Source organism: Mchenga conophoros, linkage group LG23 (assembly GCF_057382185.1).
Source record: "Mchenga conophoros isolate Kocher_MC1m ecotype Shallow Benthic linkage group LG23, M_conophoros_male_GT1.1, whole genome shotgun sequence".
NCBI lineage: Eukaryota > Metazoa > Chordata > Actinopteri > Cichliformes > Cichlidae > Mchenga > Mchenga conophoros.
Window position 1 is genome coordinate 45,393,725 of NC_140547.1, and position 18,913 is coordinate 45,412,637.

Sequence of the window (18,913 nt, forward strand, 5' to 3'; positions counted from 1 at the left end):
AAAGACATGAATGTCAAAGCTAATAAAGGTGAAGTTAGGAGCTGTGATGATGTTCATGTATCAGAAGCTGATCTGGCTGCTACAGAGACGACCCACACAGCTGCTGTGGTGAGGTTTGTGTTAAAGCAGAGGAACACAGGCCCACACATGACAGCAAAGCAGGTTTCAGGCTCTGTGAGAGGATTTCAAACAGAAGCTGGAGAAGAGAAAGGACTACAGAAAGAAGGCAGCTGAGACCAGTCCAAGTGTTTCCATGGAGCCCAGTCTAACATTCATTTATACACTAACGTACAGAAGTGAACAGGAAAATGAATCCATAGTTTCAAATGTAGAAATAGTTCTCAGTTCATTTACAGAGTTTAATACAGTTCATGAGGAAATGTTCAGTTCGATTCAATTCGATTGGAATCTGGGAAATTTTGCCTCAGACAGAAATATTATAATTCAGTACATTTACATATTTTTGTGTCTATAAAAGGGAAGCTGGCACTTTCGAGACTTTATCAAATGTGTGAGCATCACAGCAGAGGCCTTTGTGTCAACGTAGCTGAAGATAAAACACGGAAGAACATGAAGGTGATTTTCCTGTTCTGGGATTTTATAGAAATATTCTGCAGTAGATCAAAAACGAAAGAAAACCATGAATCAACACATGAACATTACCTGATGCTGCTGAAGTGAAGCAGAGCAAAGTTACAGTGTTTTTGTTAAAGACACAACTGAGCGTTTTGCAATTTGCATAATTTTAAAAAGTTTAAATTTGTTCAGTATTGAACAGCAGAAATTAGGTTTTCTTTTCGAAAGCAAGTAAAAGGAAAAAAACAGCGGCCGACAGCGCTGTAAACAACGGTAGACTTGTGCGTAACAAGCAAGCGAATAATGCAGAAAACAGATTTTAAACAGGAAACTGTTCTTGAAGTACAGAGAGAGAGAGAGAGAGAGAGAGCTGTGCATGAAGTGTGATTTTATTGTGATGGAAGCAAAACAGCAAAAGTCAGAGTGAGTTCATGACGATGTTTATGTGAAGCGTAGTTTGGATCTTCTTTTGCTGCTGGTTCAGTCAATATTGTTTGTAGAGAGATCAAACTAACAGCTTCAGAATCGAGCGCAAAAAGGACGTAAACACAAAGCGTGGACCCGCCGAAACATCAGAATCAGCGAGCTGTCGGCTTTCAGCCCCGACCGTGTCTGTGCCGTCAGTGAGAAAGGCGACATCTCACTGATTCTGATGTGTCGGCGGGTCCGAGCTTTGTGTTTACGTCTCTGTGCAGAATCCGTGTTCCTGCTCTCATTCACTGTTTCAGCTGTTTGGTGGTTGTTAAAGTTTTGTGAGGTTTAACCTGAGATTCTGACATTTCGGGCAAAATAAATTAATATTAAAAAATTGATTCAGGATTTTAATTAATCAATATCACGTTATCCAAGCCAGAATCGATTTTAATCGATGAATCGATTATTAAAACCCACTCCTAATTCAAAGCACTGAAGCATCGACTTGTTCCATTATCCAACAATGAAAACAAGAAACACAGACAGCTGGCCTTCAAAGTAAAAGCTGCTCCTTTTGAAACATGTTGGTGGTAAAATGTAAGAAGAGCTGAAGCACATAAATGATCTACGTGCCAAAATATTAAACACAGTTGATATATTTGTGTGAGTGTTGTGATTCAGGTGTAGATGTAATAATGTACATATAGCAGAGTTTCCTCTTCTAGATCAGCTGATCAGAGTCGGGCCAATCAGCTCTGAGCATGCTCAGTCTGAGTTATGGAGCCACATACTATGATTCACCATGGCAACAGCATGAGCAGAGGCTCCGTGTGAATCCAGAGGAGCAGAAACATGAATGATGACAGTAGATGATTGTGTGAAAGTGCTGGAAGCAAATGAGTGTGTGATGTTCTTTCAGTGTTGCACTTTGTAGACGCTCCCTGAGCACTGGTCTCACAGCCAGCTGCACATAGAGACCAGTGTTGTTAGTCCAGGTCAGAAGATGACTTGTTGGAATGAAAATGAGCTTGTAGTTTGTCTGCTTTAATAATGTGACTGGAAAAAGGTGTTGGACTTCAAATATGTCCATTTCTGTCACACTTCACCTTTAAAAGTGAAGCCATGTGGTTCCTGGAAGGAAAAACACGACTTTTTCAAGTCTTTGTCCTGTTTTTATGAGAAATGTACGACTTTAATGTGAAACATTCAGAGTTTTTTCTCTTGTTGTGTTTGTTTGAAGCTGCTTCCTGTTGGCTTCAGCTGTTTGGAGTTTCCATTTTCTAAACTTCTACATTCTGAACCTTCTTCAGCTCTGAACAGATGATGAAACACTGAATGATTTCAAGCACTTTGTCTAATAAACTTACATCTTTCATTCTTTATACAGATTGAAGGGCTGTGGTTTGTCAAAGATCAGCTGTGATTATCTGGCAGCAGCACTGAAGTCCAACCCCTCCCATCTGAGAGAGCTGGACCTGAGCGACAACAACAAGCTGCAGGATCCAGGAGTGAAGCATCTGTGTGGTTTCCTGGAGAGTCCAGGATGTAAACTTGAAACTCTGAGGTCAGTCAGCATGTTTTAGTTGTGCTGAGATGAATATGATGTGAAAGTTGTGCTGACACTAAACTGCAGACATCAGGCTGATATTATACTGATCCACACTGAGGATCTTCATGGTAAAGTCTGTTTTCTTCTTCTCTGGTTTAGTCCATTGACTGCAGCAGAACAATGTTCACATTTCAAACAGTGATACTCAACGTATGGCCCGCGGCCCACACGCGGCCTGCCCACCTTTCCTGATTCAGAGAGAGGGGACCCTGATTAACTGTGTAGCTTCTTCCTCACAGTTCTAAGTATCAGACACAACAATGAATAATCCACAGCTGACTGTCTTTAGCAGGTCAAAGGTCACAGCACACAGCACTCTGTGAAACAGTTTGGAGCAGGAATTCTTGCACATTTACAAACTGACACTGCTGCACGGCATGCTGGGTAATGCTAGCTGCTCAGGTATGGGCGTGCTAACGGCTGTGAGGCTCTGTGGCTGCAGAACACCGAAGAAGAGAAAAGAGAGGTGGAGGATGAAGAAAAGAGGCGGAGATGAAGCAGAAGTTTTGCTCCAGAGAGGAGCTGTGTCTGTGTGGGCAGGGCTCAGACAGCTCCGCCCACACAGTGACAGTGAAGCAGGTGAAGAGTAATAAATGAAGACAGCAGACAGTATTTGATAAGCTGATGTACAAACATGTAGGTCGTGTCCAAATTCATGGGCTGCATCCTCCTGAGGCCGCATTTGTAGACCGATTACGTCACAGCGACACGTCGAAGGCTGTCCAAATTCGTAGACTCCTCCGAATGCAGCCGACAAATGCGTCCTCCTTTTCCCCGAATTTGAAGGATGGGTCGGGTGTGTCCTTCGTGGCCTACCATATCCCAGAATTCATAGCGCGGCCCAGCCAAACTCCAGTTTCCAACAATGGCGGCCGCTACTAAGTTTTAAAATTACTCATACTAATCTTTTTCGGTCACAAAATAAACTTTTAACATATTTTCAGGCGAGAAAGTAGCTGTGTAAACATCAAATATCTGCTCGGTTTATCAAGATACCGCATATTTGCAAAAGTGCTTCGACGTTTTCGGAGACGTCTGCTACCCACCAGCTCGATAGCTCGCCGGGAGCTCGAGGGTCACTGAAGCCGCCGAGAACGGCACAACTCCCGGCACATCATTTTCAGATCACCGCGGACTTTCGCTACTCAGGTTAAACGTGATATATAAGTCACTTAGACAACCTCAAAATGTTATTGTTTGGCTTTTTTCAGTGTTTTGTTTGTTCGTGAGTAAATCGGTTTGGCTGAGATTAAAGTTATTAGATTAGATAAAATAAAACTTTATTAATCCCCCAGGTGGGTTCCTCCTTGGTCTTTACAGAGCTGACTAAACGTCAAACAGAAAACTGATTAAACAGAAGTATGAGACGGTCGAGAATTTACGCCAGTGTCCTGTTATATTTTAGATAGCAAGGAGCAGACGGCTGAGTTTATTAAACTCCACCGAGACAGCGGTGACGCTAATCAGAAGGCTAGACCGTCCAATTTCCCCAGCCGTTTATTTCCAGCCTACCCGACCTTCTGAGGACCCAGCCCACGTAGACCGCAAAGGCCGGGTCCTCGGGAGGATGCAGCCCATGAATTTGGACACGACCGTAGAATGATGGTGGCAGCTACAGAAACAGGTCCATACAGACTGAAGCGTGTCTCAGTCTGAATGTACACTGCTGTTATAAGAGCTGTGGAAACTCAGGTCAAAAGGACGTAACCACACTGCTGACAGTTCCAGGACATTCACAGAGTTACAGCATCATTTGTGACCATAAAGACAGAAAGCTCATCCAAATCCTGGGATTAAAAGTCTGTCCTGGTGGTGTCCAGTCAAACACGTCTCTGTGAAAGCTTCAATCCAACAGGCTCCAAAGTCCTTCTGCTCATTTCCTCGCCGGGTTCTTGATGCTCCTGTACCATCTCTCTGTCATCCTCCTCGCTCCCTCTTTGCACTCACAGTCTTTGTGCATCATTAACACTCACATGTGGAAAACCAAAGTTTTACTGGGCAGAAGATGATCATCAGTGACGCTGTCTTTAAAACACTCTTGTTAGAAATGTACGACTTTAATGTGAAACATTCAGAGTTTTTTCTCTTGTTGTGTTTGTTTGAAGCTGCTTCCTGTTGGCTTCAGCTGTTTGGAGTTTCCATTTTCTAAACTTCTACATTCTGAACCTTCTTCAGCTCTGAACAGATGATGAAACACTGAATGATTTCAAGCACTTTGTCTAATAAACTTACATCTTTCATTCTCTATACAGATTGGAGCGCTGTGATTTGTCAGAGATCAGCTGTGATTATCTGGAAGCAGTGCTGAAGCTCAACCCTTCGTATCCCAGAGAGGTGGACCTGAGCTCCCACAAGCTGCAGGATTCAGGAGTGAAGCAGCTGTGTGTTCTTCTGGAGAATCCACAACATCAAATTGAAACTCTGAGGTCAGTCTCCACGTTTTAGTTGTGCTGACACTGTCGATCTGTGAAACTAAAACCTTTATACAGGAAGTCTGGTTCAGCTCTTTGTAGACCTTCTAATCTCTGATGCTCTGAGTCTTACTCAGTAGATGATGCAGAGTTGTGAAGCCGATGTGGGTGAGGACACTCGCCCAGCTCTAACTACTTTGACGTCCAGGCGGCTTCCCTGCTTGTCCTGATACAAACAAACCTGAGTAACCTTGCAGGTCAGATCTCATCAGTCACACCTGTTATGGCAGCTCTCCTCTAGATTGTAGTTCTTGTTAACCTGGGATGGTTTTAGAAGCCTGGACCACAGACTGCAAGGGAAGATATTACTGGGAAAGGCCAAAGCAACCTATTAGACCCATTAAACACTAACATAGATGAATACTCAGATTTAAACCTTTATTGTTTCACAAAGGGTTAAAAAGGGAACGTCCACAGTTTAGACTGCAGCAGATTTTATTAAAGCAGTTTGACAGGAGCAAAGCAAAAACACAAAGAATAAGTGTTTCACATATTAATACATATAACATAATAATAAAAGAAAAGCAAAATAATGATACAAAAGAATGAAAAAGTTGTCCAGAGCAGCAGGATGTCTGAGGTCTGCAGAAACACAAAAACACAGCAGCTAAAAATAGTTGTTGAAAGAAAACGAGGTGGGAGCTGCTGATTCCTGAGCTTTGATACTGGATTAGCTTCAGTAGTTATTCCCATCACTGCTGTAGGAGCTACATTTAGTCACAGCTGATTGTCTCCTTTGACCAATCAGAAGACTACTGTTGTAAAAACAAGCAGACAAAGAACCAATGAGAGTGAAGAACAGGATAAAGAGCTCGTGTGATGGAGGCAAAGCAATAATCAGCAGACTGTAGCAGTTTCTATCTGGATGAAAGTAGAAGGAGCTCAGCGGAGCTCAGTCCCATATCTTTGGTTAGAAACAACATCAGTGATTTCCTGCTGCTCGAGATGATTCCAGCAGCTCTCATTCCAGCAGCTGATGAGAGAAACAGCTGATGGCTCACAGCTCGTACACTGTTGGATCTCCAGATGTTCACGTGGCTGAAGTCTGTGAAGAAACTGTGGTCCACGTAGTTCACACGGCCTCAGATTGGACCGAGCTCCCTGGATCACTGCAGCATCCTCAGCTGGTACATGGACGTCTCTGCTCCTCAGTCTTGGAGCCCCTGCAGGTCCGTCCACACCACCAGGGCCTTCTCACTCACCTTTCCTTTGTCCTCGTCCTTCATCGGCCGTGCTGTGTCTTTGTTCCTGCGGTGTTGTTCCCACGATGCAGCGCTGATGTTCCCTCCTTGAATGCACAACAAGTACGGTGCTGGTCTTTCTCGGGTGGAGCAGAGACAGATTGAAGTCTTTCAGGCTTTAGTGCCGACTTCCCTGACAGAGGCTGGACTCCATGGTCTGCACAGGAGGCTTCTACACTGTGTGGAGGTGACTCCTGGACTTGAAGACAGGCTGCAGGTACATGTGTGATGAAGAGGAGCTACAGCAGTGTGATGGAGCTGCAGGTGTGAAGGACGTCCTGCTGTCCTGTCCCACCCTCATCTTTGCTTCCTCTGTCTTCTCTGGACTTGTCCTCCTGTTTCAGAAACAGCACTGCTTCATGCCGAGGGTGGACGGGAGCGTTGGCTCTGATTCTTTTACCGTCCACCACAAGGAGACACTGATGCTGACCTCCTGATTCATCTGCATGTGTTCTGCTTCACACTGCTCACCTCCACCAAAGACTTCACAAACATCTTCTTTCTTTGAGTCCAGTTTGTCCCACAAACACTTCCAAATCTCCTCCTCTGAGATTCTGCAGCTTCTTGCAGTGTGACTCAGCTGACTTCTGACAGACCACAGACTGGCACAGCATCCACATGTGTCTCCTTTCAAACAGGCTCTTGATGTTTCCTCCCACATCATTCTGGCCTCTCAGTCTCCTTTGTTCTCCAGCTCTGTAGCTCCAGCTGGTGAAGCTTCAGTTTTCCATGTTGGTAACAGTAAACTACAGCCTCTGCTGTCAGCTGGGTAACTAAACAGAGCTGCAGCACGTCTCTGCGGTGGTGCTACATCCAGCCTGCAGACGGCCGTCTACATGTTGTAGTGGTTTACAGTCACCAGGGGGCGCTGTCCCAGCCATGCAGGCAGTGGGCTGCTCTGCTTGTGCTGTTGTTGGTGAAGCTGAAGTGAAAGCGAAAGTTAAAACCCTGAACAGTGTCCACTGAGCTTCTTATGCTATTCTCATGCTCAAAGAAGTTTAACAGGAAGGACGACTCGTCCATCAGGCGTCCAGCTGTCCGTGACCGTGTCCACAGCAGAGTGTGACCGAGGCTTCATGCTAACACGCACACATGAAGCTAATACCACCACGAGCAGCTGCTCAGTGGATTTGGAGGACAAATGTCTGCAGCTTCTCACAGGCAGTATGCAGAATGTGGATCTCCACAAAGACTGTGGAGAGCTCGTCCCACACTCTAAATCCAAACTTGTCTGCACAAAACTTCTCACACGTTCCCGTCACAAGTGTCTTCTAAGTGAAGCTACCAGGTTCAGGTCCAGCTTGTTTATCTGGAGCTGCAGGAGATGATCCATCCTCACAAAGCAACACAGCAGATATGCAAACACACAACACAACCAAAGGATTCTCTCTGCATGTCTGTGGCTGATGCTGCTGGAACGAAGCTGTTTGAAACCTTGTTGTTCTGCACTTTGGGACCAGAAGAGGAAACTGAAGCTCTGTGCAGAGGGTCCAATGGAAGCAGCCAAGCGCTGTAAGTGTCTGCTGTACAGGGATGCTGGTTCAGCTGTGGCTCAGTTTCACAGTGTGACTCAATAAAAGCAGCAGGAAATCAAAGCTTGATGCTTTCATCAGTGTGGAAATAAGAAAGTTTCCTGTGACAGACGCTGGAGCTCTTTCACTCTCAGCTTCACAGTTTCAGCTTCAAACTTCTTCCAACATGTTTCTAACACGGCCACATTCCACCTTAATGGAGCTGATATCTTGTGCATCAGCACATTTTCTAAAGGCAGCGATCACATCTTTAGTTTTGGATGTTTAACTGCAGATTGTTTATGTGTTTATAGCACATTAATTACAGCAGCAGCGTTGACCACAGTGCTGTACAAGAATCCAAGATAACTATTAAAATAACTCCTAATATTAATATCACACATCAAATATCAAATAACTCTCATGCTGTATTAAAAGCCAGTGAATACAAATGTGTTTTCAGAGCAGATTTACAGAGACTGACAGCAGGAGCTGGGGCTGTTCGATAGAACGATGTATATATGATGACCATATGAAAACGTCTATCGTTTCATATCACGCTCTTTGTTTCCTGCTTATGTGTTTGTGTTTTCCAGATAAAGCTTTCAAAATAAATCTGAAGATCCTGTTGAGAGTTTTCAAAATAAACACAATACAGTACTGCGGTCGCTCGTTTATCGAGTTACGTCCTAAAAATAAGTCTCAGAATGAAGTAGCAGCTTTATGTTTTACAAGTATTATAGAAGTTTTAAGGCAGTTAAACCCTCACTGCACACTTTCTACACTTTTCTCAGACAGGCATGAACATTTTCACACTTTTCTCTCTTGTTTAAACAAAGTTCAAACCTTCATAGAAAAATAAGTTCATTATTAAAGAGTGAAAGCAAAGTGTTTCTGAAACGTGTCAAATCAGCCTTTGCTGGCATTAAATGAGCTTCTGTGTGAGGAGCACTCGTCCATGGCCTGGGCTCCTCGCTGTCAGGTAAAGTTTCATAAAGCTTTTGAGTTTTTCTGCAGATAATGTTGGTGTCCAGCACGATGTTCTTTTTCCTGCGGTCACTGAGCCACAAAGCCAAAGCTGACTCCATCCTTACGATGTTCTTGTTGTGGACAGTTACAACCTTTTTGCCTCCTTGTTGAAACTATGATGGTCAGCATCTTCCTCTGCCTTTGGCTGCTACCACAGGTGCAAAACGTCTCGTCATCATTGTTGTTTGTTGGGACAAAACGTACAAACATACAGTGCAGCACTGCAGAGTCACACTGCTGTAAATTTGAACACATTCTGTACTGTACAGGAGACACGGCACGAGATTGGCTGACAATGGTCTACAGCCAATCAGGACGCAGAACACAATGCGCTGTAAAAAACAAAAACATGCAAAATTGCACAAAAAAGATCAGCGAAACAGCGAGGCCGCCAAAGGTGAACTGTGTTACAGCGAGGGACCAGCGTATATGTGGTTGTTGGGACGATAAATGTCTTTGAGCTTGTGTCAGAAGACGAGCTGCAGCTTTCTGGACCAGCTGCAGTCTTGCCAGGCAGGTCCCACTAACTCCAACATATAAGGAGTTACAATAATCCAGCTGGGACGTCATGAAAACGTGGATCGCCCGTTCAAGGTTTTTAAAAGATATAAATGATCTCACCTTAGATAAAAGCCTCAGTTTGAAGAAAGACCGCTGTACAACTGAGCTCAGCTGTTTTTCAAATTGCCGTCAAATATAAGCCCCAAATGTAATAATGCGATTTAATAAAAGAGCTGAACCAGTCTAATAGAGCGCCCTTGATGCCGCCATGCTCCAATGGTGAGGTCAAGATGCTGTGGTCAAGGCAGCAGTCAGATCCAAAAGCACAGCGGAGTCTCCTGATCAGTGGCTGATAAAAGATCATTAAGAACTTTTCAAAGTGCAGTTTCAGTGCTGTGAAGAGCTTTAAAACCAGACTGAAACCTTTACAACAGATTGCAGCTGAACAAATATAATCTTTTACAAAATCTTCGACAGGAAGGGAAGCTTTGAAATAGGCCTGAAGTTTGAGCAGACAGAGGATCCAGATCAGGTTTTTAGTACAGGCTGTACAACAGCATGTTTAAAACAGGCTGTACAACACCTGAACTAAGACTGCTGTTAGAAATCGCTAAGATGTCGGAACCAACAACCTTTAAAATCTTTTTAAACACGTGTTGGAACAACTTCATTTGGACAAGATGATGTCTTTATAGCATCACATCGTTCCTCCACCTGATCAAACCACACAGGCTCAAACTGATCAAAAACAGCTGAGCAGGTGAATATTTTAGCCCCGGTGCGATCTCGGGCGAGAGTATCGATGATGGCCAAAGGGCAGCGTCCAGCTCTACGGCCGCTGAAGAGCAGACTCAACAGACGCGCGTGATGTGGATCCTACTGCTCTAAAACTGGAGCTTCTTCAATCCATTAAAGAGGACATTAGTACGCTGTTAAAAGAAGAACTCAGAAATGCATTGAAAGAAGATTTTGACAATATAAGGGCTGACGTGCAAGGACTGAGAAATGAGATCGCTAACAGCATGGCGGCGACGTGCGGCGAAGTTGATGGAGTAAAGGTTACAGTGAAAGAAGCTGAGGATGGGCTGTCAATGTGGAGCGATGAGGTGACCACCCTGCAGTCTACAGTAGAGAGTATGAAGGAGGAGCTGTCTGACCTGAAGGATAAATGTGATGAAGGCAGGAAGCGAAGAGCTAACATCCACATCATAGGGATCCCAGAGGGCCTGGACTCGAGCTCCTCCACGGCCGTATCCGTGCTACTACGTGAAGTGCTGGGTATGGATAAAGACGTTATTGTCGACCGCTCACACAGGAGCCCTATCCTGAGAAAGCCAGCTGGTGACCCGCACGCCGTCATAGCCGAGCGTCACTACTACCAGGATTGTGTGGCTACGCCGTGCCAGGGCCCAAGCCCCGCTTGAGTTTAACGGACAACCTATTGCAATATTACGACTGGGCGATATGACCCAAAGTTCATATCTCGATATTCTTTAGCTGGATGGCGATATACGATATATATCTCGATATTTTTGAAGCCAGAAAGTTCGAACAAAAAGAGAGTTCTTAGTCAAAGCTGTGTCCCAAATCTCACACAGGCACATTTATTAACATACAGCGTAGATGCACATGAAACAATTACTCAGGAATAAATGATCAGCATTTATTAAATAATAATGCTCCATAAATAAAAGAAAACAATGTTGTTTTTGTGCATAACAAAAAGCTCACAATCGTGCAGTCAAAATGTAAACAGACGCTGAGCATAATAACAAGCAGCTGCTCTGTTCCCAGGTTCTACTGCGTGACTGACAGCCTGGAGTTTGAAACCCTCTTTGTAACCGTGTCTCTTACAGGTGCCATTTATGGTCCTTATACACACTCAATACAGTAATATTACGTTGAAGCAGAGTACGTATCACTCCGCGAGGCTCCTCGTAGCTGTAATGCTCCAACAATCCATCAAGCGGTGCAGCCTCGTAGCTGAGCAAAGTCGTACCAAAACATCTTTTGAAAGGTTTCTGAGCGCCGTGTACCACATAAAATCGGTTCGAGGTCAGTAAGCACAACCAGAATTCATCCATAAGCCGCACTGTCGATTTATGAGAAAATTACAGGATTTTAAGTGCAGAAAACATAGTTTATTGTTTTCATTTGATCTTAGCAAATATCTACGCCTCTAATTGGGACGATCACAGATTTTTCACTAATGTCTTTGCGCGGCTCCCCAATATGTCATCACACAATATCATCTTTGAGGGAGACCTAAACTGCTCATTATCTGCTATGGACCACAGTTCACACAAAAGTACACTTAGTCCAAAGTCAGCATGCGTCATTCAGAGCTTTCTTGATAATTATGGGCTGGCTGATGTATGGAGATTTCATAATCCTGCTTCACATCAATACTCTTTTTTTTTTTCTAATGTCCATAAAACATATATTTGTATAGAAAAACGTCTCCCTTTAGTTACAGAATGTGATTATAAGACTCTGGTGATTTCTCCTCTTGTTTTTTCAATGTGTATTCCTGATGCCTGCTCCAACTATCAGCCATGGAGATTCAACTCAGTGTTGTTAGCAGATGAAGAGTTTGTCAGTTACAAAAGGTCTCAAAGAGATTTTTTTTCTATCAATCAGACCCCAGAGATGTCATCATCAGTCATTTGGGAATCTCTAAAAGCATCTGAGAGGCCAAATAATTTCATTTTGTGCCAAACAAAGTGCAACACTGAAAGAACATCATCCATAAATATTGAGTAATAACTGGACTCTCATACAGCGAGACTCAAATGCCTTTAAACATCAGCTTATCCTGCTGATCCAAGTACAACACTGAGTTTGTAAAAAGATGTTTGTCAATCATTTTGTTTGGTTTCTGAGGAAAATGATTCAATAACTTGCTGCTAATACACAACATTTCATCATATTTCCTCATAACCCTCTTTTGTCTGACCATTTGATCCCATTTGAATTTGCAATAAAGGATCCACAGAGTTTGGTGACAATAATGACAGTAGATGTTTGTGTGAAAGTGCTGGAAGCAAATGAGTGTGTGATGTTCTTTCAGTGTTGCACTTTGTAGACGCTCCCTGAGCACTGGTCTCACAGCCAGCTGCACATAGAGACCAGTGTTGTTAGTCCAGGTCAGAAGATGACTTGTTGGAATGAAAATGAGCTTGTAGTTTGTCTGCTTTAATAATGTGACTGGAAAAAGGTGTTGGACTTCAAATATGTCCATTTCTGTCACACTTCACCTTTAAAAGTGAAGCCATGTGGTTCCTGGAAGGAAAAACACGACTTTTTCAAGTCTTTGTCCTGTTTTTATGAGAAATGTACGACTTTAATGTGAAACATTCAGAGTTTTTTCTCTTGTTGTGTTTGTTTGAAGCTGCTTCCTGTTGGCTTCAGCTGTTTGGAGTTTCCATTTTCTAAACTTCTACATTCTGAACCTTCTTCAGCTCTGAACAGATGATGAAACACTGAATGATTTCAAGCACTTTGTCTAATAAACTTACATCTTTCATTCTTTATACAGATTGTGGAGCTGTGGTTTGTCAGAGATCAGCTGTGATTATCTGGCAGCAGCACTGAAGTCCAACCCCTCCCATCTGAGAGAGCTGGACCTGTACAAAAACAACAACCTGCAGGATCCAGGAGTGAAGCATCTGTGTGGTTTCCTGGAGAGTCCAGGATGTAAACTTGAAACTCTGAGGTCAGTCAGCATGTTTTAGTTGTGCTGAGATGAATATGATGTGAAAGTTGTGCTGACACTAAACTGCAGACATCAGGCTGATATTATACTGATCCACACTGAGGATCTTCATGGTAAAGTCTGTTTTCTTCTTCTCTGGTTTAGTCCATTGACTGCAGCAGAACAATGTTCACATTTCAAACCTTCACAGAAGAAGAAAAATCCTCCACTGGAAAATTCACTGTGAAACTCTCAAACTCTTCATTTCACCTTAAAGTCTGTGTGACACTGAAATCCAAAGCAAAATGTGCGTTTGCTTTACAGACAGCAGTCCAACACAAACATACACACATCATCCAAAACACAGTCCAACATCCAAATCTCCTCCACTGCCAGCATGAATGATGGGAAAGAGAAGGAGGAACACTCTGACATTCAGGCTTAGAATGAGTTTCATCAAGCAGACTGTGAAGATCAAAGCTGCATTAGAAAGCTTACATGAATGAATGAGTGGACAGAAGTGGACAGAGATCATCTGAAGCACTTCAAAGGCTTTAAATCAGCACATTTCTCTTTATTCTTTATCAACTCTGTTAGTTTCTCTCAGTTTTCTGTGGAATGAAGCTAACAGCAGGCTAATAAGATGCTGACCAATAGGTTTCTATTAAAGGTTGTAATTTGTATATGAAAAAGTGCTTTGGCTCAGCAGGGATCAGCTTACAGGTAGAATACAGCTGCTGGATGGGATTAGCATGTCATAGCTATCTACCAAACTGCTAACTGGGGGATTTCAGGCCATCTATGGATCATTTTTGCTAACTGTTTATTCAGCTTAGGCTCACAGGGCTGCAGCCTGTGCCCTAGCTGTCATAGGGCAAGAGGCGTGGTCCACCTGCACAGGTGAGCAGTCCATCACAGGGCCAACAGAGAGCGACAGAGAAGCACTCCCTCACATCCACACCTACAGCCAATGTAGAAGCACCAATGAACCTAAGCAGCATTTCATTGGACTGTGGGAGAACATCCAACCTCCACAGGAAGGCCCAGCTGACCAACAAGCTTCAACCTACAACCTTCTTGCTCTAAGGCACTAGTGCTAACCACTTTTGCCCATTTCAGCCCAAATCCTGCATCTTCCTGTTTCTGACTCCAGGCCAGCTCCACTAACACTTTCTCATCAGACACTGCCACCTAGTGGAGGAAGTCTTAGTTCCATTTGAAGCTTCAGATTACAGTTAGTTCCTTTACAAAGAGGTGGAGGTGGTGGGGCCACAGCACCATCATCACTGAGTGCCATAGGACACTTAACCTTTGTTTCCATATGCTGGGAACTTCCTGTTGTTCCAAGGAGGACTGGAAAATGTGTGAAAATCTCCCAGTCACTTCCTCACAGCACACTTCAATCATTTCCCTCCCACAGCATCAGGACCAGGGCTTTTTCTCTCTTTGGTCCCACTAAGAGATTTCCACACAAACACCTCATCAGTGGGACTCTCAGAGCTACCAGCCCTTTGCTACAATCACAAAGCTCTTCATTGAAATCAATGATATCAAAGCTGGAATCAAATGAGTCCAAGTCTTCTGCTGATTCAGCATCACATTCATCTTTGCTCCTTGTTCTGCATCCCCACCATGGACTTCATTCCTTTCCAAGCCAGCCTTGAGTGTCCTTTATTCAGCTCATCCTCTGCTTTACTTTTACACCTGATTTTAGCTGCTTTATCTCTCTTTCAACAGGTTTCTGTGCCTCAATCTTTTTCTTCTCTCCCTCATGACAAGACAGCTTCTTCTGCCTGAGAACATGTTGGAGTGATTTACTAATCCAGGGCTGCTTATTGGGGAAAATACTTCCTGTTTCCAAAGTAATCCCCATTTTTCCCAGAAAGAAATGTCAGTAGAAATCGATGATCTAAGTGAGAACATGAGCCTTTAAAAAGTCCCAGTGGGTGCAGTCAAAGCAGTCCCTCAGTCCCAGTATAGAGTCTTTGGTCCAGACTGGAACAACTGTGTGCCCAGTTTGAGCTCTCTTCAGTGCTGTGACCTGACAGACCCAGAGGGGCCATCACATCACATTTAGAAGCTCCCCTGATGGAGCCACAACACATGTCCAATACTTAGTCTGTCTTGTTGGACCAACTGGAAGAAATGATTCAAGGACTTAGTCACAGAACAGAGATTCAAATCTCCAAAATCCAACTGGCTGCATCAGGACATATAGTCTGAAACTCTGCACAGTTTCCTGTTTGAAGCTGCTTCCTGTTGGCTTCAGCTGTTTGGAGTTTCCATTTTCTAAACTTCTACATTCTGAACCTTCTTCAGCTCTGAACAGATGATGAAACACTGAATGATTTCAAGCACTTTGTCTAATAAACTTACATCTTTCATTCTTTATACAGATTGATGAGCTGTGGTTTGTCAAAGATCAGCTGTGATTATCTGGCAGCAGCACTGAAGTCCAACCCCTCCCATCTGAGAGTGCTGTACCTGTACTTCAACAACCTGAAGGATCCAGATGTGAAGCAGCTGTCTGATCTTCAGCAGAGTCCAGACTACAGACTGGAGACTCTGGGGTCAGTAGAGTGATGGAGTGAGTGGGTGGTGCTGTCAGCAGTATTGTACTAAACACAGTCAGTATGAAACAAAGATCCAGTGTTTCCTGTAAAGCTGCAGCTTCTCAGTGAAGCTGTGAGAGGAGAACGGTGACAGGCTTCAGGATTGGACACAAACACTTCCTGTTTCTCACCTTTATGGTCACCATAGTAACGGCTGACACGCTCTGATCAAACACTGTCAACAGCCAATCAGCTCTCTGAACAAAGCAGCACGCAGACCAATGACTGCATTGATTTCCAAGTTTAAAGCAGTGAAGAACACAGTCTGTAGGTGAGGAAGAATTTAGTGAGAGCAGATGTTTGGATGGAATTCCTCCAGTTAACAGCTGGAACCGTCCATCTGGATTGTTGGGCTTGTTGTTGGGGTTCCTACAGAGCTCAGAGTGGACACACCAAGGTTCTTCTAATGAATGAAAGTCCAAACTCAAACTAGGAGGGAAAAACATTTTCAGCAACTTCAATAAAAATCCAAAGATTAGAAAAAGTGAAGCAACAATGAGTCCTAGTACAGTCCCAGCACTGACGTCCCTGCTGCTCTTTATACTGGATGTGCTGCATCACTGACTGACAGCTGATGAAGAGTCTCTGGAAACACTCGTTTATCTCCTCTGCTCTTCCTCCTTCTCTCTGCAGGTGGAGGCGATGATGGTAAACAGGACGGTGTGTGTGCTGAGAGAGGAGCAGCTGTGTCCTGATGATCCAGAGAGGTTGAAGCAGCAGCAGCTTGTGTGTAGAGACGCTCTGACTGGGCCATGTTACTGGGAGGTGGAGAGGAGAGCTTCATCCAGCAGTGACTGACAGAGGAATGAAGTGCAGATGACTGTCAGTGCTGCAGAGTGAACTGCTCTGAGAACAGCTCCACTGTCAGACACAATGTAGAGTCCAGCATCAGCCCTGTGTGTCCCTCTGGATCTGACAGAGGATCATCAGTGTATCTGGACTGCTCTGCTGCTGCTCTGTCCTTCTACAGTCTCTGCACAGTCTCTGTCTCACTCTGGAAAGATTTTACAACTTGTTGTAATTACAGAACGTTAATATAATATTCAAACATGTGATCTTCTCTTTATTTCTGAATCTTTACCAAATAAAGAAAAACCAAACTAACAAACAGAAGCTGTCGTGTCCTTTTTCACCACATCTGTGAATCTTTTCTGTGTTTTTCCTCTTTTCCTCCTTCCTGCAGCTCCATCTTCATCATTCTGTGTCCAGTATATGTGAACACGTCCAAAGCATCTGAGCCTCATGTTACCCGTTTGTGTGAGTTACGCCTGTCGTTGTGTTGTGGTGTATAAATAAGGGGCAGGAGACAGCGCTGGATCTCTGAGTTCTTTACTCTCAATTTCTGCAACATCTGCAATATCTAGAAATGCAAACCTGTGAGCTGTGTGTGTTGTGCGTCTGCTCGGCCACCTCTCCTCCGGCCGTGCTGGAAGCAGCTGTGCATTTGACAGTTTTATCGACTCGACAATAATTGAACAAATTAAATGTTCAAAAATATCAACTTAAGCACTTCAAAGTCAACAAAAAGCTTAAAACAATGAAATAATATTTCACTGACAAAACAACAGCTCATAAGAACGATACACAAAATAATACAGAAACAAACAAATAAAAGTTATTAACCAGGATCCATGTTTTTGTCACAAACACTGAATCAGCTGATTCACTCTTTATGTTTCTGAGTTTGTTTTGTGATTATAGTTCTGGTTTCTGTTTCTGTGTCTTCACTGTGTCCCACGTCTCCTTACTTTGGACTCTGTGTTATATTTCCTGTTTTACTTTGACAGTCCTGTGTTACTGTTTCCTGTCTCGTGTGTGTAATTGGTCCCAGCTGTGTTTCCCTCCTGTCTCCCGTTCCCTGATTACTAAACTGCGTCCACGCCGCCGGCGCTCCTCTCCACAGCTGGATTCCAGGATTTCAGAGCATCCAGCTGTGGTGAGTGATGGAGACACTTTCTCTGCTCCCTCAGTAATCAGGACAGTTTATTGAACATCAGAGGACATAAAGGACTGTTTTTCACCTGCCCGTTCTGAACCTGGACATTAAAGACTGCTGGCTTCAAGGACATTAATCCCAGTGTCAGCCAGCCAATAACAGCCTGTGTTTTTCAGCTCTTTAGGAGTCAGAAATGAGAAAGACACAGACTGCTAACCGCTCCCTGCAGGAAATAAGCTCCGCCTCTTCCTGTCCTGTATATGAGTGATTCTGACATGAGACACAATGAGTTTCCTGTTTATTGTGACTTAAAGCGAGCAGCAAAGACACTAAACTGTGTGTTTCCAGCTGAAGCTGCTTTTTGTGTTGCTCCCACAATCCTGTCTGAAACAGTCAGTGAGGAAAACTCAATGTGACTTCAGAGTGTCAGAGGTAAGCGACTCATGTTGTAACTGACGTCAGACGCCGGAGATTTTGGCGGAAAATTAAAGCGAATGGTAGTTTAGAATTGAACAAATTCCTTTAAGCTTCAGTATTACCAAATACACTTATCAATAGTCTTCTAACTAACAATATTTGTCTAAATCATCTCCAACACCCTGGAGAACAACGGGGAGAGTTTAGAGGCTCTCCAAGATTACATTGATCAGTGCTTCCAGGATCTTGTGATGAAGAAGGCTCAGAGTGCAAAAACTTCATCAAAACCCACCTGAAGCTGCTGGAGGACACGGTGAAGAACATCGCCTTTGATAGAGTGCATCACATCGGCCCCATGCGGGCTGCGACCGGGAGACCACGTCCTACTGTGGCCAAGTTCGGCCACTTCAAACAAAAGGAACAGGTGAAAAGTCTCCGTGTCCATCGGTGTTTCTCCACGTCTCTCTTCCTTCTTCGTGTCATCTCTGTGTTTCCCTGCTGCCCTCATGTTTTCTGCTTTGTCTGTTAGTTCTTCCCAGTTTAGGTTGATGTTCACTTCTTCCCTCACCTTTGTTATTTTCACTGTAAATAAATCTCCACTCGCATCTCCACCGCCGTCTGCATCTTGGTCCTCATTCACTCCACCACACGACTGCTGCCCCAGCCGTGACAACTTTTGATGTTTCCTCTACATTTACCTTTAAAAAGTATTTACTTTGCCTTGTTTGGTATCATTTGGTATCAGATGGCTGACTTCTAAATGGTCACCATGGTCACCACCGAACTTGAGGAGTTTGCCCCCTCACATATACTAATGTGCCACAAACAGGACTTTAACATCACCAACCATTCCTATGTTATTACGGTGTATCCATATAACTGGCCCACCCTGTACAGTTATG

At 43.8% G+C, this 18,913-nt stretch overlaps 1 protein-coding gene across 1 annotated transcript; it reads left to right on the plus strand.

The window, feature by feature from the left end:
- Window positions 1–6: 6 nt before the first annotated feature.
- LOC146548121 (ribonuclease inhibitor-like) lies at window positions 7–16,695 on the plus strand. The gene is made up of 4 exons (XM_085265028.1): window positions 7–113; window positions 12,891–13,067; window positions 15,443–15,616; window positions 16,292–16,695. Exons 1-4 carry the CDS (start codon window positions 7–9, stop codon window positions 16,302–16,304), a joined length of 471 nt encoding a protein of 156 aa, XP_085121154.1. The 3' UTR covers window positions 16,305–16,695.
- Window positions 16,696–18,913: the final 2,218 nt, after the last annotated feature.

What these genes read in the sequence shown, in the direction of transcription:
- LOC146548121 (XM_085265028.1), top strand. Translation starts at nt 7, where the DNA reads ATGAATGTCAAAGCTAATAAAGGTGAAGTTAGGAGCTGTGATGATGTT. An exon ending in CACACAGCTGCTGTGGTGAG is followed by an intron (nt 114 to 12,890) that starts GTTTGTGTTAAA and finishes TTCTTTATACAG; the next exon opens with ATTGTGGAGCTGTGGTTTGT. An exon ending in TGTAAACTTGAAACTCTGAG is followed by an intron (nt 13,068 to 15,442) that starts GTCAGTCAGCAT and finishes TTCTTTATACAG; the next exon opens with ATTGATGAGCTGTGGTTTGT.